Here is a 25,987-nt window from a genome sequence, read left to right as displayed (position 1 = left end):
AGGCCACCATCTAGCAGAGATCCAACATCAACATCGTCAGGTACATCACGATTAACAGTAACATCTGATACATCAGCCCTTGCCACTGCCCTGCAGAGTGCCCTCAATGGTGCTGCTAGTAGAACAGCACCAACCCGATCACAGAGTCAACCGGTTGATCTTACGGGACCACCAACGACTTCGCAATCACATCATCATCATCATCAGCCACAGTTGTACGGATGGCATAGTCAACCAGCTGCTTTGAGACGGGGTGAATTCAGGACTGGGTAAGGAAGACTATTTATTTATGCAAATAGGTGGATAAGCAACTATTTCCAAATACTTTTCTTTCTTGGATTTCGAGATATTGTTGACAAACTCGTCATGTAAATTGATACACTTCACCCCTGGTATTTTTCAGCTACAGCTCGTTCAATAAACGTTCAGAACCAGAGTCCGACGATCCCTGGAGTACTTGTGCAGTATCAAGCGTCGAGACACGTCCCACAGCAGCGATTCAACGTCCCCGCAGTAGTGAGCAAAAGAAAGAGCTAAGTCCCTCCCAGTCCCATCGTAGCACAAATCTGGATTACAGTGGCAGTGCGACGATACCAAAGCCAGACATTAGGACACAACAAACACCAGATATTCCAGCCCCGCGAACTGAGACCACCAGACAAACCAGTGAGGACATATCATGGGAGTTTACATTGACAGAAGCGCCAATAGCACGATTGGAATCATTAGACGAACTCGATCAAGATCACGGTAGTTAAAACACATGATTTATTCATCAATGATGATATAATTTTGCAGTGAATTTGTGGGAACAGATTCAATAATGGTCATTAACAGACTACAACGTTCACACGTTATATAAATATTTTGGCTGTGCTTGTAATTAGCCCCTTTGGGCTCTCCATCATCTATATGTTAATATTATGGCAATTGCGCATAAAAAGACACGTTATTACACGTCCACGTTTTTACATTCAAATGAATGGAACGTAGGGGAAATTTTATAATTTCAAATGATTTTGTGATGCTGAGTGGGGGCCCCGAAGAGGCTGTGCTGGGTCTGAAAGTATGAGGTCGTTTGACAAGTGGCGTTACGATATCAGTCTGACAGAGAGAATGACAACTAAGATTTTACGCTGATGAAAGCTTTCATTACTGGGGATGGACGATATTCTTAACGGCGTCGATTGAATGAATTATTCAGAAATCGGCGTTCTTTCTAATTACGGGGAAAAAAACATAATTTTGATGTTTTTTTTTATTGAAATTATATTTTTGAAAAACAGCCCGAAACACTTACATAGTCGGGCTAAATAAAAAATGCCAGATAGATCGTGGACAGGTATTTGGGGAGACTTGAGAGAGACCACGGCCACGGTCACATAAAAAATCATAACTTTCCATTCCGAATCAATCGTTTTAATTTTTTTATAGGTCATAACTTATAATTTTTTTTATTAAAAAATGGAGACTTCCCATTGACCGCTAAACATCGTCCATCCTGGTTCATTACTGTGTACGCAGAGCTCAACAGAGGTGATGATATCTTACAGGGGAATTCGAGAGCCCCAGAATGACGCTTACGATGAGAAATGATTGTAACAGAACAAGAATATGACAGAACGACATATCGTGAAACTGAGGAAATGCGGGTTAACTGATTAATGGAGGCGATGAGCGGAAGAAGTTGTGAGTTTGATAAAGAATTTAGTAGTTACATTCAACGATTATTCAATGCATCGTCATGAAAACAGAATATTAAGTTAACGTCTTATGAGATTTTATACCAATCACGGTTGCATGAAGGAAAATTAAGCGGATTATACTCTATATTATAATTACTGATATGGCATGATATCACGTGCCCTTCGTTTAGACGATAATCCTCACTATTTCGTCTCCCAAAGTATTGTTCCTCTTCATGCTTTTTTTAAATCACAAAATAATGAAAGAAATCCTAGAATTATTTCATAACCGTTGATTACCATACGGTAATAATGTCAGTTATGAAATGTAAAAATAGAAAGGAGAGAGTGAGAACATTGCCAGTAGCTTTCCTATCCGTTGGTTAAATTTGAATAATTTGCTCAGTATTTTCATTAGACGATGATTTTGTCCGCACCAACATTCGATAATAATTAGTCTGCATAATACTTCGGGTTTGTCTTTTCTTTTGTGTCGTGAATGACATGAAATACTATTGAGTAATCGTGTGCGATTATTGCAGAAGGCTTTCAATGAATGAATGGGATTAAGAAAATAATAATGATCTATAACAATCACAATGACACTAGTGTAATTAGTGGAATTTCAGATGATAAACTCTAGAGAAAATCTATATTAAATAATTTTAATTAACGTCGCACTGTTATTCCGTAGATGCTCATGTAGTCTGGTTCGAGGATTTTAAAATGTACGTCGAAATTTTTATTTACAAATTTTTTGTCACGATAATACGCTGATGAGAATATTAGACCTTTCTGGTTTATCACCATTACCTCAGTTCACTTCAATGAAAAAAAAAAATTTTCTTTTCAAATGATTGAATATTAATTCTCTCTCTTCTTATCGTTACTAGTGAAACAATATAATGTTAGGTTTAGATATCTTGTTATGAATCGAATCTCGTCCTCATTCATTCAAAAAATGAAACTCATTTCTGTTTTTATTCTCTTTGAGAGGGGAAATTTGCATTAGCCACTTTGAATAATAAAGCTGTACTCAATCACTTGTAAGGAAGGATGAAATTATTCATTAAAAAAACACATGTGATAAAAGCTTAATTTTGCAAACGAAGAGACAAAAATCATTGAGAAATTTAACGAAAGTCCTGAGCTGGACGCATTCGTGCGAACGTATTTTGTTCGTCTTTGCCGAGGCTGTGTCATGAGACATCACCGTGATAGTTTGTCATTACTGAGGCTGAGACAATTGTAATTGAAATTATCCAAGTGTTTTTTTTTAATCGCCCGTAAATGATCTCTCGAACTGGATGGAGACAGACAATGCGAAGGATCACGGTGATTGCTCGTTTCAATGTATAATAAATAACTTTAATTATTAAATGACAAAAGAAATGAAATATTCACATAAACATAAAACAAAATGGATAACGAATTATTCGCGTTTTTTCGCAAACTATCACGTTAAGACCGAGATTATTGTATATAATGAGCAGGTTCTCTCCCCAAGGTTAATATTGGATTGTACGATTACGCGAAGAACGCACTGATTTGTAACACATACATTAATATTAAAAAAAAGAATGTCAATAGATGACAAAAGTAGGAATTATTTCTTATTCAGTTATCACTTATCCTATTTTTTTCCTTTTGACTGGAGGTGTGGGAGGACCGGCGCGTTAATTCGATGATTTTTGGGATATTTTTTTATTTCTAAAACAGTCGTCCTTATGGAAAAATGTCTTTTATAAACAAATATATCATTTTGACCGATTCTATATATTTTCAAAATGTATAGGATAAAAATATATAACACATGTATGTGGGACATAGACTTTATATATTTTTTTGTACACTTTGGGTCAAGTCGAGATTTGTTTTCAATATTAATTTTTCCTTATGGGCGATTGGAAATTTGGGTGTATTTTCTGAATATCCTATATATCCTTGTCCGATTATCCTCGAATTATCCTTATCCTTTTTCTTGTTTCAGGCAATCATTAAGCTGAACGTTAACAGAAGGTAACTCATTCATTACACTATAGTATTTTATTTTTCATCATTAACATAATTACACTGCACATGTCTATACTGCATACCAATAATACTAAAAAATTATCCAATTATTGATGACTAATATTACGATATTGATCTATAAATCGCGTCGCGAAAAAATCTTTTAATTTTTTGGTTAAATTTCCATTCGACACGAACTTCAGAAACGAACAGAGTACCAATTCATTCATTAATAAAACTTAATTATCTATTGATAATTCAACTACGTATCCATAAATGTCAAATTTACCGATACCAATAATTCCCACTTAATACTAATGTCGCAGAGAGGATCAATACTTACACACTCCAAATTTTCATACGTACAAACAACTTCGTTAATTCTTCCAATCATTAAAAGAAACTTAATTAAATATATGTACATCGTGATAGAAAAGTTACCTCATCGGGTTATCATCACATAACCAAAGGAGATATAAATTCAAATTAAAAAATTAGTGATAGTAGATTCATTAATAATTAGTCTAGTGCCTACAGAGCAAATACTACTTTTCGTAATCAATATATACAACTTCTATTACTTTTTCATTTACAAATTTTTTTAGAAATCACATTTTCGAGGAAATTTGAATGGATCAATCAGAAAAGTTTGAATATACAATAATTTTACAATCAGATCAATAATCTTTTAAACAATTTTCATAATATCGGTCGCATTTTTCGAATGTCCAAGTCATCACCCGGTTAAGCTCAGTGCTGTTTCCAGGGCGATTCGTCAAACCGATTTTTCGATTCACAATAATTAAATTACCGATTTTGAAACGTTAGGAGTCGTTTACAATTTTTAAAGTCAGATTTTTTTTATTTTGAAAAATGCATTAAATATTTCTTTTCACCCCAACAAAATCGTATTTTCCCCGTATGAGTTCGCCCGTAATTTTCTTCACCTGCAACGTCAACCTGACAACCTGCGATTCTTCAGTACCAGCCGTAGAACGGTTGATGCGTAGGTGTCGGCCTAGCCGACTGTTGAAATCCACCAGTGGTATAGTGTCCAAAGCCCTGATGATGATTACCAGAGGTATGAGTTTGTGTTTGTGGAAGGCTAGTGGGTGGTGTGGGAGGCAATCCCACTCTAGACCCACTTGGAATTGACAGATTCCAAGATGGCGTTGATTGGTTATCCTGATTACCCTGAACACCTTGCTGGTGTCCCTGGGCATGCATATGGTGACCGGGATGATGAATCGGTGATGCCGAGCCAATGGACAATTCACTGGGAGTCAACTGATCAGTGGGTGGATTAGAGTTACCAGAGTTTGGCCCCATCATCGTGACCAGTGAATTTGGCGTTGGGGGAAGTTGATGATGGCCGGGTTGTTGATAAGTCGTTGAAGGGACGGTAACTGGTGGTGATACTTGATGATGAGTCACGTGGTGGCTTATCGGGACAGCAGTGACTGGGGGAAAAAGACTTGTGGGCGGATAAGAGGCGGGGATTTCGTACTTGGGTTCGAATTTGGGTTCATAGGGGGCACTGGGGGGAATTGCTGGGGGGAGACGATTTGACTCGGCCATTGCCGCTGCTAGCTGGTGGGGTACGGCTGTGTGATGAGACGCACCGTACAAATCTGGTGGAGAAATTGTTGATATTCTAAAGTTATAGAAGCTCTTCAAGAAAACAATAGATAAATTCAGATGCGAGAAGTAATTAGACCACCAAAAAGTATCATTGATACGTTGATGGTGGAGCAATGGGTCAGAAAGGGACAGATTTGCATCACTGTGAGTACAGAACGACTCATATGAAAAATTATGGAATACAGTAATGGCCCCGGCCATTTTCTTATTATTGTTGACTGCAGTTAACGCGTATGATGACGATATCCGCTGAATAAGTTTGGTCTAACCTTTAATTCATCAGTTTCTCAATTTTTGGAGGGGGGGGACGAGTTATGGTATTGAGAAATAATCCTTGGATGCATTTTAATCTCCCCAAAACGCATCCAAGGGTTCTCCGGACCCTTTTCACCAAAAATAACCTTTGATTTTTTTATCAATTTGATTTTGTTTTTCACTCGAAAATTTATTTAAAAAATTATTTTCAAATAGAAGCTTTATATTATATATATTTTTTGGATTTCTTTTGTTGAGGACAGGTACACCAAAGGAGTGAGATTGAAAAGGCGTAAAAAATGGCGAGAAATTAGCAACTGTACAAACCTTGGCCAGAAGTGAAAGCAGTCTCAGAAATGGTCTGCCCCAGCGATTGCAGATGCATGGAGTGACTAGGTGCGGGTAGACTCGCTGCGGCTGCTGCAGCTGTAGCTACGTGCGAGTGTCCACTGGTCGATGGATGGAGAACGTATGAGGTGGCTGCGGTGGCTGGAGGGTAAGGCACTGGGCCGTAGTAGCCCGATGTAGATGCCGAGGAAGTCTGCTTCCTCAGTCGTGCTCGACGATTACTAAACCACACTTGAATCCTGTTCTCAGTTAATCTCGTCCTCTGGGCCAGCTCTTCACGCGTGTAGATGTCCGGATAGTGGGTCCTCTCGAATGCCTTCTCCAGTTCGTCGAGTTGCAGGGCGGTGAATGTTGTGCGACTTCTTCGTTGCTTGCGTTTCAGGACTACTCCTGGCTCACTATCTGCGTCCGACTCCGATGTTTTCCCTGAAAGAGGGGAGGTGGCAGTAAGGGGTGAAAATTGAGTGAGTTTTTTTTCAATTTTGCATGTTTTTAATTGTTTGAGTTGCTGTGATATGCCAACTGCCACTCTAAGCTCTTCGGTGGTTCCTTTTGCCACAGAAAATGCGCACAAATGATCAACAAGCGATTTCTCTCACACGAAGAGACAAGTCCAACAAAAATGACTTCGAAACTCGCGAAGAAATATTTTCCGTGAATGTTTTTTCACTGCGATTTTTTTATTTTAATATTTTATACCCCTCGAAAGACCGTAGGGACCGATATCAGTGAATTTTAATCAAACTAGTTCCGTGAAAATTATTCTCCCTTTGGAAGAAATTATATAAAAAATTTGAATAATAACCAATGTCCCCTAGGAATTTTTTCGATTGTCAGCAGGGTACATTGCACGGTTTAGGAACACGTCCTAGTCATTATCTGACTGGTGATAATTTTCTTTCAATTTTTTTCTCCGCGTATACACTGAAAATAGATTTTTTTTACCCACGTACTTTAATAAATGCCATTGGCCAATTAGGGGGTGGCATCTCAGTTGCGATGAGAGGTTTTTCATGCGAAGACGTCACGACAGAATGCGCACCTAATCGGGCGACGACGCCTTGACGTCGGGACGCTCTTCTCCGTTACTAAATGCTCATTCGACACGCGACTATTCCCGGTCCAGCATTTTCTTTTTTTTTAAATCATTTATTCACAAAGGTTTGAATTTTCAAAATATGCCGAGGTCCCTTCAATGAATTCTAATTTTACTAATGAGCTCCAGTTTCAAGTTTTAATTTTTTTTCTTCATCGTCTAATTTAATTTTTTTTTTCTTTCGGGACGGGATAACTTTGAATTCGTCAAAATAACTTGAGATCCTTTCTTCTCATTTTTCTTTCTCCATCCATTCATTCATTCTCGCGTATATAGAATGACCACAAGGTGTCAGAGTGAAACAATATATCGTCCAACCGAGGAGGAAAAAAAAAACAAAAATCCACCGCCACACAATCGACCCCCGTTGGCTGCCTATCAACTTACAGTGACCCACGAGTCTCTTTGATCTCACGCCGACTAGTCATTCACAACGTGGGTAACGAAAAATTTATGAGAGAAAATATATCGACTTTGAGTGGAAAATTTTTCACGCAAACACTGACACACCCCACCCGGTCAACTTGCAATTCGTAAATAGCAAAAAAAAAATTGACGATAGAGAGCATCCCTTTCCAAGAGCGATAGATTTTTTTTTATCTGCGAATAAAAATTGATGCAGAAGACGGTATTAATCATAACGCCGTGTGTGATGCTCATAGGGCTCCCCACGGTGAGGCGGCGAAGAAAATTACAGACTCGACCAAGAGCTACCGTTCAACATCCCTCCCCTACCCCTCGGAATTCTCATCGGAACCCAACAATTTCGCCCGCAATCGTTTAATTCACTAACATTTCTTCTATTATAAAAAGGAGATGCTCACGATGTGTCAGGTCATTTTTAATTTTATTTATTTTATTCATTTTGTCAAGTGCCTACTCATACTAGTGTCAGAAAAATGCGGTATTCTCGAACTATCGAAAATAATAATGCGAAAATCGATCATTTTCTGATCGATTTACAAATACAATCGATTTTTACGTACGTCATAGACAGTTCAACCGTTCAAACCCCATAAAATACCATCTCAAAAAGTACAAAATCCAAATCTCGAATCGAATCGAATCTATCGAAGTTCTTTCCCACTTATTTCTTATTGGTTGACATTTATAGCGCGCAATTCAAAGCTGCCAGGAACCAAAGGTACCCCAATGGCACTTCAGTCGATAAAAAAAAAAGGTCTAATTGTACATCACGTGCTCATCGTTTTGGTTTATCCTCACGTTTATGGTTCTGAAAAATGACGGTCATTTTGCAACTCTACTTGAAACTAATATGCCACTCACCGTCGGCAAGTTTTGCAGTAGCATCGTCCTCGCAGTCCTTTCCCCTAATCAGTCTCGATATAACCGATGCACTTGGCAATGTCGTACGGTCGCACATACCTTCTTTGATGAGCCTGTCTCGCACATCCCAGTGAAATATCCTTGGATTTTCACGTTTGTATGCTTCGATACGACTTGCTATCTCTGGTGTTGCTGTTCGTGGTTTACTACCGCCGATTACACCAGGACGAATACTCCCTGTTTCTTGGTAACGATTCAGAATTTTTGATACACATCCGTGAGATACTCGCAGTTTTCTGTAAATCATTGGTAATTCCAATGTAATTAATTTACGTGGGGGGAGGGGGATTAATTGCTACGGAATTTAGAAAATTATGTAGAAATTTTCCGCAGAAAAAAAAAATCTTGTGTTGAGTTTCTTATGGTTAAATTCCACATGAACAAATATCACCTGGAAATTTCGCAAGGTCGAATGTTCTGATGAGACATCATAATAATCTGATGGCGAACACTATTCGGCAATGGACGACCATTGATGAAGATCCCTCCCAGCTGATTGACACGTCCTTGACCTGGGATCGATGAAAGATCTGGAGAAAAAAAAATTGAGTGATAACGAATAAAAAATTACAATGTCATTGATTACACTGGGTCCGCTGTTTTACGATTCCGAATAAAGTTGAAACAGTTATTACTGAGATTTGATAAAGTCGACGGTTATCCGACGGCTTAACGACCGACCAATTATGATTGTAACCCCAAGCCAATTTTACTTCTCAACTTCTTCACGGGCTATTAATTTCACTCCAATTTTCATTAGTTTTTAAATGTCAATTAAACGCGCCCACCATTGAGAAATGCGTAATATATGAGAGCGAAAAATTGCTGTAAATTTTTTTGACAATTCTGGGAAATGGGAAGAACTATTGCGCGCATAATGGGTGGAGGGGGGGGGGACAAGTCGACGAAAAATATTGAATTATGAGGTGCAATAAAATATGTACCCCCTGGTAAAGGCGAATCCGTTACTCTGGCCGCACGCCTGGCCTCAGGTATATCCGAATATTTCAAAGAATAACTTTACCTCAGTTACCGAAGGCCCCAAAGGACATTTAACGCTGTTCAAGGGACAATTGTACCCCAGAGGTGGTAATTTAACGCTGAATTTGCGTTAAAATGTATTTTTTTCGGGGGCGTCCCTTGAAAAAAATTTTGACGACTCTATTTCCGACTCAATTCCAGTTTTGCGCCTTTTTCGATCTTTCATTTATGAGCATTAGAAGAAGTCTAGTCCCTCGTGCTTGACTCCACATTATTTCCCTCTTAAACTTCAGAAAATGTGTACAATTTATCTGATTATAACTTTTCATTCAATTCGAGAAGTCCTAACGTCGCTCTTTTCCTAACGTCGGAACAATATTCTAAAGTTTTCTAAAATGCAGTATTTTGCAAGATTACTATATTTTTGTTAGTGATAAATCAATGTTGTATTCAATTTTAAATGAGACGTCATGTGTGGCGAAATGTGAAGACTGAAAATAGCCATTCCACCCGGAAAATTTCAGGTAGTGAAGGACCGCCCGATGATGAACAGCCCATAAATTTATGGTCTGTCTCATTAATATAAATTTTCCGGTCCCTCCAGCGAGATAGATTGGGAAACCCTTTTCGCCCCCTTTCGCCCCACAATTTCTCCAGATATTTCGATCACAAAATGTTCTTGATTTTCACGTAAATTCGTTCTAATCAATCAAATGAAATCCCCACAATCAACGCATGGACTTCACCCATTTATTTGTGGATATTTCTCATACACTAAACAATACCTGAATAACATGCAAATTTATCTGAATGTCAGGCGAGTACCTGAGCATATAAATTTACAAGTGCCCCAACATCTCTATGAAATTCATAAATTTCTTATTGACTCGCTAGTGAAAAATAACGGTCACATCTCTTCTGACAGTCAGCCGCGTCCTCACCATCGATTCTCTTAAAAATTTTCTAAAATTCACACCAAAGTCGGGACTATTCGTGAATTTTAATTGCAAAAAAAATCCTTAAGACAATCTGAAAGCGAAGTCGACGAGAAATAACCATAAAAAATCGCTCACCCTGGAAGGGATATCCGGCATAAGGGCGCATCATTGGGAAGTTGGTGGTGATCGTCATGTCACGTAGTCCAAGAACTCCACCAAACCACTTCACACCATCCACCAACTGAAAATAATCCTTCGGATCACTGAATAGAACTATCAAAATGTTTCACAAAAATCACTGGTAATTGAAGAAAAAAAAAAGCACAAGCCTCGGTGCCGCCACGAGTAACTGAATGTTGCTCTGGACTAAGCTCAACAGGATGATGATGTTCCGACTTGGCGATCCCGACTGAAGTTCCTCGCTCCTCGTCGCCGGTAGCTAACCAACCTTGAAGCTCCGCCTTCCAGGGAAATTCCACCATCAGGATGCTGCAGGGAGCAGTCGAGATACCTTCTTCTCATTCGAAATGCCCGCCAAGTGGTGGGGAGTAGAGCCATACTACGCCTTTACCTGCGCAAGGTACTGACCAATCAGGGAATATCCCAGTGAGTGTAACAGCTTTGCTGACGACACGCCCATTGACGTTTTCGGTTCTCCTCAGTTTTTCCGTTGACGATCGGTTTTTGCTTTATCGCAGGGGTTTATGGACTCACCTGCAACTCCATTACTATCTTCAGGATTTTTAGGACCTCGGGTGGTGGGTGACACCTGAATTTTCGGGGTATGACGACGATGATTTCTTTACGGGTAATTATTTGAATGGCCCTTGCAGGTTTTTTTGAAATTCAGAGAATGGGGGAATTTAAAGGCGAGTACATGCGGTTTAAAATTATTCCATTTTGTTTTTGGATATCAATATTGAATCGTTGGAATTTCCTGCAGTCGAAAAAAATAAATAATTTATTTTCCACGATGATTTTTGAGATTATTCGAAGATTACAAGTTCGCAAAACACGAAATTTTCGGACCAATAATTTATATCAATTTTCAATCGTAGAAAACAATCAAATTTTTAATATTCAAAGTGTTAGCAGAAATAGATTTTATGTTTTCTATTTATTCATTTCGTGAACTTCCGGAATGAATTTTAAACATAAAATATAATCACGGAATGTTTTTCCATTCGATTTTGGAAGTCTCCGTAAATGCAATCGTTGAACAAAACGAGGATTTGAAAGAATCGCAATTCCTCAGATGTTAGAAATTTTTTTTTCCGCGCTAGTCCTATGATTATTCCTAGAAAAGTGTTTCCGCGTACGGGTACCGTAATTTATTACAAATTTTTCCACTCCATGCAAATATTTACAAACTCCAGTACCGCCGAATGAATGAACCTCCTCGAACTGTCACACCCGTCCATAACTCCAATTTACGTAATTCGTTCCAAACCGAATGAGGAGACACCTCACTCCGCTGGCCTTCCGAGAGCTTCCGAGATCCAAAAACGAAAAAGGTGGAGAGTATAAAGAAATCTATAGAGCAATTTCTGTTTTAAAAAACCTGAAAAATTCGGACCTGACATTTTCGCCCACTATGATCAATGTTTATTATCGTCTGTGTTTGTGCGTCTTCATGAAGTCTCGAGCTGTGCGTGTCACCCCGTGAAATCAGTCAAAACAGCGCAATTTAGTGAGACCCTAGGCAGTTGAAAAAAAAAAATGAGAAGATCAACTGTAACATACGGACCCAAATTATTCCGTGAGCTTCCTGGGGCCTGTTGATGGTACCAGAAGACGCGAAACGGAAGGTGCCCCCCGACGGCTTGGGTTAACTCGGCGTTACTTTTACCCGAGATTGGAGAACCAATGGGGCACACCCGCCGCGAGAGAGGATACCAAACAAACTCAGTTTAATGTCTTCATGCTACTTTTTCCTTTCTGTTGGTGAATATGCCGTGCATTGATTTTGCTGTCTTTTCAATCATCTACGGAGGGCTAACTCAATGTGGAAGATTGTTGGCCACCTTTGGCCTTGGAATTTCAGTAGTTCATTTTACCACGGTTAATCGAGAGTGATGGATGCTTTTCAAGAAAAAATTTCATTGGTAATACACTTTTTACAAATTCCTGGTAACTGTTTTTCAACACTACGCGAGGAGAAATTTTTTCGAAAAATTCTAGCGCGAGTGCTAGAAAGAATTACTATCCACCGACTGTGGAAAATTGCAGTGCTGTTAAAGCACATTTTCTAGTGATTCTACGTAAAATTTCTGAGGAAGTGAACACAAGTGTCTGGAAACTTTCACGATTTTTCTCGCAAAATTTTCACTGAATTCTCTGGGACAATTTTGTTACGTTTAAATTATCGAACATTTGAATTTTTCAATTGTGAAAGGCTGTTGCGATCATTTAGTTTTCTCTTTTATTATTGACCTGCAATCAGCAGAATTCTTCAACGAAATTTCTTTGAAGTTAATAGAGTTGTTTCCTCATGAATATTCCTCCAAATGCTGTTAGATTTCCATTACACGTGTGTGAGAGCCAAAATTAACCTTGAAAAGTTGGAAAAGTCAAATTCCCCATTTTCTCCAGATCCCAGTGCGCTTAATTTTCCAAAATTTTCCAAAAGTATCGGTTGATAGTGCATGAAATTCCCTAAATGTGTAAAATTATCTGGTGCACCTGTGCTGTACCTTCGAAGCCCTTCTCACGTCCAGTGCCAGCTGCTCCTGGTCTAGCAGAATTTTATGGAGTCATCAGTGGACTTTTCTATCAATTCAGGAGGGTAAATAGCCTCGTTCATCAACAAATTGAGAAAAATCCCCAAGGGCTGAAGTGCCAGATCCTGAAGGAAATTTACATCCACCACCCAAGCAGAAGAGTAATAGCTATGATGTACCCAGAGGGGGTAAACTTTTGGTAGTAAATACAAAGGGCCCTCCAACCACGAGGGTACCACAGAGACCACCATCACTCCACTCAAGCCGCCTTATACACTTGTACCATTTCTCATGGCACCCATTGGTGAACTACTCAACACTTCCAAACCGCAATCTGCGGTTCACCACGCAGAATTATCCCCGAGACATCTGAGTGAGATATTCATTGGAAAAATTACTGGTGATTTACGATGCTCACGAATTTTTACCACAACAGAGAATATATTTATGACGGTTTTCATATTTTTATTGTTATACTCAATAGAAATTTCTGTTTCTCAGCTATTTCGGGAAGATGCTAAATAGGGTGGATTATTTACGGGGTAGGAGGTGCATCAGGACTCTAAGTACCATCGCTGCCCCACCCTCGAGCTCTTTTTATTGTTCGCAAGGGACAACTTTCCATTCTAATTCAAAGAAATTGTTTTCGGAGGTGACAGGAGTCATAACCACGTGGTAACTTGAGCTTCGGACGTCAACTCATCGCGCAGATGATTGATCGAAAATTAATTAATCAATAGAAGATGTTTGGGAATCCATTAGAAAGTCTCGGAGGGTTTTTTAAAAATGCCAATCGATTTTATTTATTTCAAACAAAATTCGGTGCAAGTTCTCGCTCAACGTTGAAAAAGGTCACAGTGAGATCCTCAGGTGCATATCCCGGAGTTTTCTGTTATTTTTATCTGAATTTTCAGTTAAAAATAACAATCTCGAGTCTCAATTTTTCCCAGTCACTTCCGCAATCGATAAGCGAACTTGAGTTCCGTCATTTCCCCTGAATATTTGCCTTCGTCCACTTCAGGATATTGTCAACAACTTTATTCTGTTGCACCGTCTCAACCTCAGACATGAAATTCGAAAAAAAATGTCGTTCGTCGCTCTAAAATAGTTGTCTAAGCAAGATGTCAATACTAAAGAACGTGTTGACATGGCTCGTCGTGAAAAATCCAGGGGGGTCCTCCTTTCACGTCATACAGACGTGTTCACTCCGGGCCAACATGAACAGTGCAGACGTGAGATGAAAAAAAAGGAGCAACTGTCAATAGTGGACATTAATGGACAAAGAGGAAAAATAGCAAAAAGGTAGTTGGCCAGAGCCCGAATTCTGGCCACCAACTTGCCAGCACGAAGAAGTCTCTCTTCTGGTCGTCACGGTGTCCCTTCAGTCGTGTCCTCGAGGTTTTCAGGGGCTATTTTTTCTCTCCGTTCAACGCATCCCATTGCCAAATGAACATGCGTTAGTGGATACCTGAGAAATTTTTCCAAATAACTAACAACTCCCTCGCACTCGGGGTGTTGTAAATCTCGGCTGTTGGAGGTTGCATTGTTGGGCTTGGGTGGAAGGGACAGAGTATGATGGCTATACGAGAATGGTTGTAAAGTCATCATTCCTGATATATGACAGCTCGAAGGTACTTCCTTCTCGTGAAGAACAGGAGTCCGTTAAAATTTTTAGAGTCCATGCAATTCTGGGGTAACGGCTGGGGGAAGTTGGTGAGGAAGTGATGATGTTATCGAGGGATTTTATCAAGCTGATTATTTTAAATGAGTAGGAGGCTTATGACACCTCGAATTTCACGGGACTAGCCACTTCACACTTCGGAAAAATCGACGGGAAAATGGGGAAATTGGGGAGTTGATTCAGTGATTGATACATCGGGGGTAAAATTTGTTGTCTTTAACACATTTTATTTTTGACGAATAAAATATTGGAAATATTGAATAGATCATTTAGAACTTTAAATATTAATTCCGAGAAAATTGCTGCTTTGAGTTTAGCCATAAGTGTCATTAATTATAGTGTAAAAATTATTTGAAATGTTGTTTTTTAAAACTCATAGAATTTTTGCGTTAGAATGAAAAAAAATTCAATTCTTGAAAGATATCGGAAATGCGGAAAATGTTCGCCTCGAGTCCCTCCGTCCGTCGATGCCGGATTCTCGGGTTTCTTCGGTCGTAAACTCATAAAATAATAAAAACATAAATATTCGTCATTATCGCCTATAATGCACATTGTCCAGGGCCCGAGTCAGACGCGCGCTAGCGGGAAAAACTATCCACCTCTCCACCCCTTTTTCATTTTTTTATGATTGAAAATAAAACGTGGATGGACTCTCCCTAAACTCCTCACAAAAAATTTGAGACGGAGGTAAAAAAAAATGCGCCTTCGCCGGAAAAATGATTTGTCACCCCTTTTGAAACATCCGGAGATGGCCCATTTTTTCTTTAAAATTCCTGGCACTGAAGGGAGAATTTATTGGTGTTCGGGAAAAACGGAGCAGAATGAATTGTGCAACTGGAGAATTCAATGCTGGGAAAAAATATTTTGGTTCCAGTTGATGCACAAATTCACAAATATTTCAAACAATTGACGATTGAGATGAAAAAAAAAAATTTGTCACGCTTTAACATCGTCACTCCCCCCCTTCTGCCCCCTCATTGGTGATGAGTTGGAGTAAAAGGAGGGAATCCTTCCGCCGATGGCGTTGAATTATTTCTCACGATGCCAAGAGATCCCATCGAGGAATTCTCCAGTGACCCCGTACGATCGCTCGTTTTTATTATTTCCAGCCAACTTTCCTTTCATTCGTCAACTTTTTTTCCATCAGCTTGAACAATTCATTCCCCTTGTCCGTCGTCTTTTGAACTGCGTACAAGTTGAGATTGTGTATCGATTGCTGTTTTTGCGGGACGATCGATCAAGCGAAATTTCCGCTGAAATTGCAGACAGAGTTTTATTTCTTGCTGATGAAGAAAGTAATGCATTTTACCAGTCATTTTACACGTTTTGAAATTATGAAAAATTGTATCGGATTTTTATTTACGAATTTATGTAAAAAGTCCCCCACAAAGTTCCATAAGAATTCAATAGAATTTCCCAGTGAATGACGTTTTTCCCAAGAGAAAATTCTAATTAAAAATCAATCAAAGCTCCACCAGTGGCTAGATAACTCCAAAAGCCGATAATGCTTATATCGTCGGTCATCATTGAGCCGAAAAAATTCCGACTGAAAAGTTGAATGAAGTGAAAACAATGAAGTGACTGAAAAAAATCCTAGAAACTAAACCCCAAGAGGAGGTGAGTAATCTCCTTCTGAATTTCCGTCGGTCAATCACACCGTGCGGTTGTTTCATCAGAGTCTTGAGCCCAGTATATACACACAGGAGTCAAGTGAGTTAGAAGAGAGGAATAATATATCCTTGGACCTCACCGCGGTAGGTCTCCAAGTGAGATTGATCATTCCATCCTTCTTTAACCTTTGATGTAAACGCCACTTCATTCCTCTCAATTGGCTTCTCATTTCTTCCTTCATTCGTTCCTTTTTTTTTCCTCTCTTCATTCTCAATTTTTCAGGTAGTGGTGTTGGTGGTGTAGGTTGTATCAAGTTGGGGGCCCTTATTCCCCGCCAACACAGTCGTGTGTCTTTGAAAGTGTACAACTAAGGCGCCGCTACCGTCTGTTGCAATTCACCTTCGATCATCGGAGGGTTTGTACATAGCGAGGTTGCGATAATAAAGTGGAGTGAATTTTATCGCTTGCGGAGTGAGGAAAAAGTACTGAAAGGAAATTAAAACATTTGAAAGTTTGCTCTTTCTTTAGAAAGCCGATGACATGAATTGGAGAGGAGCTGTTGAGGATGTATAACTTCAGGAGATCTTTAAAAATGCGAGGCGGCTACTCTGGCCGCCGCCATTTCAATTTCCCACCCTCCGCGCCCCGCAGACGGTGTCAAAATGGCGGGACGTCCACCTCGAATTTTCAGGGGTCTCTAAAATCTATTCAAAGTATTCAAACACTTTTTTATTTGCTCCATACGGTTTCTATAGAATGAACAATTCTTTTAAACCATCGCTCATATTTTTCCATCCTCTTCTGCCCCAGATTTCAAGGCGGAAAGTTTTCGAGATCGATTATTGGAGGGAGAGGGAGGACTATTTAATAAAAATTTGGCTCACGGTGTCATAATTTCAGTTAAAATAACATGGCTTTAAAAACCGTAATGTGTGCATTTTCACGTAATTACAAGGTTCATATATGTGTATTCACTGTGTATACTCATTGGGTGTTGATACGATGAACCGAAGAATGCGCGTATTTCACACCTGCATGAGGCCGAGATGCAGGAGTACCGCGTCGTATAGACCGGTAGCTTTTTAAATTAAACGATGACGAAGCGTCGGTGCCAGAGAGGATATTATCCTTCGTCCTTTGATCGTTCGAATTGCCGCACACCTTTCTCCCTCTCGTGCCCCGAAAAACAAAAAAAAATTACGAAAAAAAAATACAGAGTCATATTCAAAACTCTCGAATTTTCGGCTGAAAAAAAAAGCTGAGCACTCGTCTCTTGGTAGCTGAACTCTCGACAGACTCTTCCTTTTTTTTCCTCGCATGAGTTTTTTTCGTGCTATTGCAAGATGAGACAGGTCTAGAGATAGGAATTAGACATCGAGGTGATGAGAAACAGTTTGAACTGTTTCATTTTTTTGGTTTTTCTATTACTCGTCCCCTTGGCCAGGGCCTTTTTTTCCGTTCGACAGCTCGAGGTTTTTTTTTTTTTTTTCACTCGCTCGTTGGCCTCGCGAGGGCGTGGGACATCGTCTCGGGGAGTTGGTGAGCTCCGCCGTTGTGCGCCACCACCGCGGCCTCTGAATCTTTTTATCCGACCGACCGAGTGACGCTGCAAGTATTTTCTCATTATCGAGCCAATATTTTTGTAAAATTGGATTTTTCGGGTGAGAAAGCTCGACTCTGGTGCAGTTCCAGTGAAGCGCCGGGAATATTGTAAATCCTATTCCTAAGTTTTTCGCGTTTTTCCCGGCTCCTGGGAGTCCTAACGCCAAAAGGGCCACTACCGCGATCCCGCCCGACGTATCGCCGACAATCGGCCGACGGCCGGCCAACATTGGTGGAATAAATTCCACAGTAATTAATGCATGAACTGAGGACTGTTACGTGGGGTTTTAGCTATCGGAACAGTGGATTTTTTAAAGTAATTAATGCAACTGGTGAACGGCACAGGGAAAATCCGGAAGATGAATGAAAGAAAAATGCGATGATAAAATGTGCGATGCATTATATGCAACTGGTGTTTCAAGAGAACCCAGAAAAAGACAATAACGATCAGAAAAAGGAAATAACTTCAGGGTCTTCTCGAGGACGTTTCACACCCAGGGACTCCTGTTGGTGAAGCACAGCCGGGGGCGAGGGGGTGGGGGGCATCATCCATTTGCCACTTTTCTTGTCGACTTTATGTGTACTTCTATCAGTGACTACCGGAATACACGTAGCAGAAACAAACATGCTGTGTAAGAGGATGTGGAAGTGGAATGATGGTGTTAGTACCGGGAGATGACGGATGCCCTGGTGCGTGGTAAATCAGTAATCTCGGCGGTATTCGGTGGTAAAAAATTTTTTGCAACTCTACTTGCCGCTGAATTTGTTTCTTATATTTTATTTTTATGAAGTAATTGTTGAACTAGAGTTGCGCCACCAGTTGATGGACGATTTAGCTGTTCTTAAAATAATTCAGTAATTTTTGGGGTTTGGTTTAAGCGTCTGAAGAGCCCAGAGTGAAAATTGTCCTCAACCACAAACAATACTTGTAAAATTGAATTTTGAATTCATAGTTGAGGCTATTTCGCACCAACTGCTTCAATACCCCACGTACAAAACGCAAAATGAGCATGACAAGGAATTTTTCAATTACGAGAAACGTATGTATTGACCGAAACTAATGTCATCAAGGAAGCATGACACTGCTCCTTCTTCAATTCTCGTTTTTCTCTCGTCGAGTTGATTATTTGTTAACTACAATTAATTCAGGCATCATCCGGTTGATTCAATGAACAATAGACGAATGATAAACTTCCTAAAGTTCACGAATTTTCTACAGACTCGTGAATTTCTTCGAAGCCCTCTCTCCGAGGTTAAACTTACGTTAATTGAGATGAAAAATTAACTGTGGATTATTTCCAATGAAATAATTGTCTGCAAAAATAATCAATAGGGTTTGATTTCCAATACTTTTTGGGTTGAGGTGTGTGTTGCAGAGTTTCGTTGACTCAATCGTTTTTTCCTAAAATATTTTCATACATTTTTATACAAGTTGACGCGTGTGGTCCTCTATTTATCATTCGCTGTTCGCCTCACTTCTCGCTCGCTTTACCATTGCGACGCTTTCCGCCGTGAAGTACAGCGAAAATGTGAAACGATCCTTTAAATTGGTCTCAAGTGTAAATGCGGTAGGCCATATTGTCATACAGACGCATTAAACGCAATGAGAGAATATACAGAGCAATAAAAACAAGAGGAACACATCGGAAACCACCAGCAACCCCAACTTTTCTTGTATAAATAATTATTAGAATTCTTTTGGCCGTCAAAATAATAACAAATCGAAATTTCCCACTTAATACGGCGGTACCTCAGTCACTCAGTCAGTTTATAAATTAGAAGTAAATGAATAATTTATCATGGATATTAATAATAGTTATTAATTAGTAAATGGGCGTGTAAAATGTCATTATCACAAATATTAAATGTTTGAGACTTCTTGGGCGTATGCTTCGCAGAGTCAATAATTTGTGTTAATGAGAATTGTATCCAAGAGGGTGAGGGGATTTATATGTGTATATCCGTGTCAACGGTTTCGTTCGAGCGATCCCAGGAGTGACTCGACACGTTTCCACGTTGATGGATGAGAACATTTCGTTGGTAGGAGCCTTCTGCATCCAATACCGCAGTATCGGCTATTTTTTAGTGGTCAAAGGAATCATTTTTTTGTCTTACACGAAATGGAAAAATTAAATTTTTCGGTTTTAAAATATCACGAATCGAATTTTATCGTTCTAGACAATTTTTTGAATGGATTTTGTTCATTTTCTGCAGGAATTCCTCAATTTTTATTTTTGTTTTCCATAGGAATTCCTCGACGCCAATGGGTTGAGACATTTACCAAAAAATAGTCCAAAATTTCTATGAAAAAATTCGTTGTTCCTGATTCATTGTCACGATTTATATCACGACACTTGACAATGAATTGTTTGCTCCGATGGGATTTTTTCCAGTGTGAAGGTCTCTTTTTCATTAGATAAGACAATACCTTCGCGTCAACCTTAGATACCGCCCGAAGAGTTGATCTAAATTCCTGGGAAATTCCCACTCAAACGGCGCCGAATAATGAGGATAGAAAAATTATGCGAATAATGCATCGCACGTAAATGAGCCTAAATTATGAATTCACATTATTCAGCTAGTCTCGGTTTGTTTTTGTCAGTCACCAGTTGATGCAGTTTGTATCTTCCCTTTCGCCCTCCCGTGTACAGTTGAATCCGGTAGCCAATCGCAATCCGATACGCCTCGGCGATACCTCACCCAGGGTGGGTAACGGCTTGGCCAACTTAACGCGCACGATCGCCCAACAAACGATCCGAATCACGATTGAACGATCCATATCGATCGCACCGATGTTCTCAGCACCTCAACACGTAATTATCTTCGTTATGTAGACTCTTTCTCAATTCCAACTGATTTTTTTCTCATTTCTTTTTATAATTTATCGCATCAGAATGAGAAGAATTTGTTGGGGAAGAGATTTGCTGAGCATTTCGTAATTGTTTTTGTAAATGTATCGCAATTTGTCGCATACGGAGAGAAAAATTATCTAAAAATTACGTGACTGTTCCATGATCTTCTGGCCAAGACAATATTCGGTAAAAATTATGGAACAGTTACGCACTTTTTCAGTGAAATTTCAGGAAAAGTTCAGAATATTCAGTGCAGGAAAAAAAATTTTGGATGAAACATTAGGCTTGGGAGGGTAATTTTTGTAATAAAACTACCCTCTGTCCTTCATTTCACCCCCTGGAAGTCTAATTTTTACTTGAAATTTTTTTCCGTATGAAAAATTGCAAACTCTGTCGTAATTTTTACTGACTATTCGTTTGACTGGCAGATCACGAAACAGGCGCGTAATTTTCAAAGAATTTTCCGCTTCCTGCAGGGAAACTTGGTCATTTCGAAGAAATGATAAACCTATAGAAAAAAAAATCCAAAGTTTACGTACACATATCACCCTCCATTGACTCGAGGATCCTGGAATTAACGTCAAGGATTATCCGAAAGTTTAGCCAATTTTCAACCTTGAGTTTGCCCCAACAGTCCGCCTAATCTTCCCCTAATACTGACTATCCCGTTCTCCAGTAGAATACCTCAGTAGCAATTCTGTTGTTAATCTCTCCGAGATTATTCCCCATTCCGCCCCCTTTTTTGGCGGTTCGAGGGCTCCCAGGGGGCCCTCCAGGTCTCGAGCTGATGGACCAGTCCAAGATGCCGAATAATTTAGCGACAATACAAGGGGCGGAATACAACGAGTGCAAATAGTGATTGAGGACTCAGGGAGAAGGGGTAACAACAACTGCGAGAAAATCTGTGACCACGTGAATAGTAACACTCGGCTTAGCGCGCGGTAATGATCGTACCTCGAGCAATAAAAATGTCGAAAATTTGGATACTTAACTATTCATCGTCGTTCACCACGCCCAAATTTTCGAAATGACTCCGCAAATGAGTGGCTAATCCTTTAGTGAAAAATTTCATGGTGAATTTCATAAATTATTGCCAGACGAGAGGTTTCGACAAAAAAAACAGTGGGAAATATCTCATCTACAATAGCGCCAATATACTTTTAATAATAAATTGTTTCAAGCAAAAATAGTTGAAAGTATTAAACCGAAAATCAGGAGCAGAAACAACTGTCCCCAATTTTCACCTAAAATTAATTTCGCAAACTGAATTGTCCAGAAAATTACAAAATCCAATTAAAAAACCCTCCAAAATTAGAGAAAAAAAATTGACTAAATGTGAAATAAATTGGAAAACTTTAATCGAAAATGTATTAACGGAATGCAATTAACATTCAACTGCCACTGAAAAAAAAATGATTCAAACATACCAAGGTGGTCCTTCCACTCCCTCCCCCTTCGTCGTCCCCTGATAGCGGGTAATGACGTCATTTTCACGTCAGGGGTTTCCGGTGCAAATTAATTTATCAGCCGGCGGACACATCGCAGGCAGCAATAATATCACACCAACACAGGCATGTGAAGCCTCATCTCCAACCCTCCCCCCTCTCTCTCCTCTCGCCTCCAGGACTTTGTCTCTATCTCTTGCACACTCTTAGGTATCAAAATTACCTCTCTCGGTTTTTTGTTGCCGACCCCGGTTGGCCTCTCGCAAATTAGGAGCCCCCGTCGATCTTCTTCGAGTCTTCCTCCGCAGTTCGCACCTTTTCACCTGAGCTTATCACGTCCCTCATCTTTTTTTCATTAATTCCCGTCGCTCTTGATCGTTTTTTCGGCAGGAGGATTGCATTATTTTTTCGCCCGTGCAATTCTCCCGCGAATGATTCGACAGAATTTGCTCGACACAATTTCTTTTGCAAAGTGGATGCAGCAAATGGAAATCTTTAATTTTTTTAATTTCCAATTTTATTTAACATTATTGCGAAATTTTCGATACAAGTGATCAGTCAATTCGCTAATATTTTACGCAGTTGATATATTTTACAAAAATACCCTGTGTCCCAGAGGTAAGAAATCAATTAGCATTGAAAAAAAACTTCTAGCAATTAATTAAAAAAAACAGGACTCGTTGATGAAAAATTAATGGAGAAAAATTACCAGGAATTTTTCAAACGAAAAAAAACGTGAAGAAAAATTCCAGATTTTTTTTATTGTAATTTCGAAAAGTTGTAATGAATGAGGAAAAAAACGAGTGAAATGAGAGTCACAGAAGTGGGTATACTCGGCGATGACTGAAGACGGGGAAGCCGATCTCATTTCGTAACGTGAATGAGTCGGCGGCTACCTCAAACGAGGATCGCCGTCTGTGTCCCGCGGCGTTCTTTTTCTCAACTGAATTTTTTTTTTTCCCCCCCATGCTTTTCATCTTCTTCATTTTTTTTTTCGACACCGTCATACAGCGCATTCTCTGATGCGCCTCACAGTGATCTCTGGGTTGGCAGTCTACCCTCTCACTGTTTTTCCTCGTGCGCGCAACAATGGCCGGCATCCGCCGTCCGTCGTCGCGCTGTGGAAGATGAAATGAGGTGGATGCTGGGGGGGAAAAAATGGGGGGAGAGTAAGTTGAGGGGAGCTGTTGGTCATGGTAACACTGGGAGCCCAACAGGGTCCACCGTGATGTGCCACATCTGGGGGTAATGAGTAATCAAGTCGTGAGTTGGTGGGGAAAAATTGGTGAGACTCATTAGAAATGTTTTTAGAAGAATTGAATTTTTATTTGATGTCATTACCAAATTTTTATTAATAATCCCATAATCGAGGGGTGAAAACTCGTTTTATTGCTCTGTTTTCTTTTCTATTTGAACCCTCAAATTAGGGCGTTCATTAATTGAAATTATATTTTGTTCAGGATTATTAGTACTTGATATTGATCATTTGTGAATCCAAATAAATGATTTTATGGAGGTTCTCTCCAGTTATTTTGTCATAAAATCATTTAAGTATTTACAAAGACCATCAGCAATAAAATCACGAATACCAAGAAGTCCTGTTTGTATTCAATACGTGTCGTTAACTAGACAGTAAATTCCATGTTCAAGGTAGCATTGAGACGTTGCCTAAAAGTGAAGTGCAATAAACGATTTTTGGTGGTCGTAAAATCATTTATAAGCTAATGGCTAAATATGGCCATGAGATAAGACACCTCAAAAGGGACATTTGCCAAATGGCTGCTGACGAGGTCGGCTCACCTCGCTTTATGAATTTGGGTACCGAGGGTACGTAACCTCCAGAATATTTTTCAAAAAGGGATTGAGGGAGCCAACGGCTCAAATGTCATTGGTCATAAACTGCGACGCAAGTCTTTCCACTATTTCACCGGAATTTTTGTTACACTTTTGGATGTTTCGGGATTACCTCCTTCTCATTGTTGTGCGAAGGGGTTTCTCAGGGAGGAAACTATTGTTCCGTGACTCCAGGGTTATGAATAATGAAGCAATAAATAAAACTGTTAGGTGATAGGGTTTCCCCTGCTCATAAATCATAGGGAATATTTAAGATCGCGTTGAGGGAAACTTTCCTTTTAAACGCGAAAAATTTGCAGATTTTTGTTTAATAGTTCAAGACATTTGTAATTTTGAAAGTTTTTGTAATTTGAAAAATGTGGGTGGGATCACAAATATTTAAATTTTCAGGCTTTTCTTCCATTTAAACTCTGATTCCGATTGGAAACAGTGGAACTGTAGACAAATTCAGGTATTGAATTTGGTGATTATCTGGGGAGTGTAGAGCATACCGTCACAGACACTGACACAATAATTTCTGGGCGTGTCGAGGAAGGCGGGCTGAACTCTGTCTCCCACCATGTCCTCAACCACGTAGTGCATGTATCTCCTGGCATCTTCGCACGTTCTCCATCGCTACAATCATTCGTCCAAGTGAAAACTGACACCTCTGATTTTCTGGAATTTTAAAAATATTTTCTCCCCGACAAAGGGCGTCATCACGAGAATTTTAGGAGGTGGAATATGTCAAGGGACAAATCATTTCCCCTCGGTCGTCGAAAATTTGTCAATTAATTACGAAATCTATGTTAATGGCAGCCTGAGAATTAGTCTCCAACCGATGAAGTATTTTCTTCTGATAAAATTTGGGCCTTTTAGATGTTGCTTAAGGCAGGGGAACATCTACGAAAAAAGAAAAATTCTCCCAGCTCCAGAATAAAATTTTCCGCACATTTCTTTCCTACAGAATTCCCCATAAAATTAACGCTCCAGAAAATTTTGGAGCTCCAGTTTTAGAATTTTCCTGGTGTTCGCATCGTGAGCACTGGACTCGATCCTTCCCCAAATATTCTTTCTGTCACCTGCGTGGCCACACGTCCTGTCACACGTCGTTTTGACATCTCCCTGGCCCCTCGCTTTCTCCCCCCACTTTCCATTTCTCTCAAAAATGATTTACGAATCCTCGAAGGGCAATAATTTAAACAAAAAAAAATATTTTCGAGTCAATGACTTTATGGTGGCCGGCGTGTGGCCGTCGTTTGACCATAAGAAATCGTAGTGAAATTTTTTTTTTCTCGCATGTCCCTTGACATTCGAGAAACCTTCGTGTGCCTTGGAAACGGTCCTCGCGCCACCTCCGCACTTTTATTATGATTTATGAGGGATTTTGGACGGGGTTTCCGCATGGGCAGTTCTAAATTTTTATGGACTGGATACGATACCTATGGAACCACCTGCAGAGCAGTCAGAGGTGCTGAAGACCCTGACAATTATCAATTTGATGAACTCTGATTAAATTTTTTAAAGATCAATTAGTGCGCATTTCATATTCATCATATTTTTGGACTTTACTTTAACCTGGGATTTTATCGTTTGAATTTTTGGCAGCATCACGAAGAAAGTTTTGACTACAGTAGCAGTAAATAGCATTCCTCCACATTCAGTAGCCAAAAATGAAATGGTCCCGGTAACCCACATTTTGGTGAGTGAAAATTTAATTTCAAGGTGAACCTGTAGAAAAGCCCATTCTTCCTTTTTTCGAGTTGTTACTGGGAAAAATAGCCAACGTCCTTGAACGGGCAGTGGGTCACAGGGGCACACCACTTGCCCGGGGATGACCTGAAAGCCCACAAAATCGTAAATTTTGTGTTTCGAAAGTATATCGTTTGGTTTTTAAAGAGTACGTCCACTGGCCAAACGGTAGCTGAATTTTACCTCC

The 25,987-nt window shown here is 39.6% G+C and overlaps 2 protein-coding genes across 9 annotated transcripts in view; one reads left to right on the top strand and one right to left on the bottom strand.

Moving 5' to 3' along the window:
- Positions 1 to 3,291, top strand: part of LOC135166509 (potassium voltage-gated channel subfamily H member 6) — a 52,380-nt gene extending 49,089 nt beyond the window's left edge. For all 8 annotated transcript variants that reach the window (XM_064128783.1, XM_064128776.1, XM_064128777.1 and 5 more), the window contains 2 exons: positions 3 to 269; positions 404 to 3,291. In XM_064128783.1, coding sequence (XP_063984853.1) covers positions 3 to 269; positions 404 to 758 — 622 coding nt within the window. In that variant the 3' untranslated portion in view covers positions 759 to 3,291. The remainder of the gene's footprint in view (positions 1 to 2; positions 270 to 403) is intronic.
- Positions 3,292 to 3,506: 215 nt separating this feature from the next.
- Positions 3,507 to 10,694, bottom strand: LOC135166519 (paired box protein Pax-3-B-like). Its single transcript, XM_064128811.1, has 5 exons — positions 10,440 to 10,694; positions 8,777 to 8,915; positions 8,326 to 8,621; positions 5,922 to 6,368; positions 3,507 to 5,329 (listed from the first exon to the last, which is right to left on the bottom strand). The coding sequence occupies exons 1-5, from the start codon at positions 10,495 to 10,497 to the stop codon at positions 4,677 to 4,679; spliced, it is 1,593 nt and encodes a 530-aa protein (XP_063984881.1). The 5' UTR covers positions 10,498 to 10,694; the 3' UTR covers positions 3,507 to 4,676.
- Positions 10,695 to 25,987: the final 15,293 nt, after the last annotated feature.

Source organism: Diachasmimorpha longicaudata, chromosome 10 (assembly GCF_034640455.1).
Source record: "Diachasmimorpha longicaudata isolate KC_UGA_2023 chromosome 10, iyDiaLong2, whole genome shotgun sequence".
Taxonomy (NCBI): Eukaryota; Metazoa; Arthropoda; class Insecta; order Hymenoptera; family Braconidae; genus Diachasmimorpha; species Diachasmimorpha longicaudata.
The sequence above is the reverse complement of the archived record's forward strand: the minus strand, read 5'-3'. Positions and strand labels throughout refer to the sequence as shown.

What these genes read in the sequence shown, in the direction of transcription:
- LOC135166519 (XM_064128811.1), bottom strand. Translation starts at nt 10,497, where the DNA reads ATGACGATCACCACCAACTTCCCAATGATGCGCCCTTATGCCGGATAT. An exon ending in TGCCGGATATCCCTTCCAGG is followed by an intron (nt 8,916 to 10,439) that starts GTGAGCGATTTT and finishes TTTTTTCTCCAG; the next exon opens with ATCTTTCATCGATCCCAGGT. An exon ending in TGCTTTCACTTCTGGCCAAG is followed by an intron (nt 5,330 to 5,921) that starts GTTTGTACAGTT and finishes TTTCTCCACCAG; the next exon opens with ATTTGTACGGTGCGTCTCAT.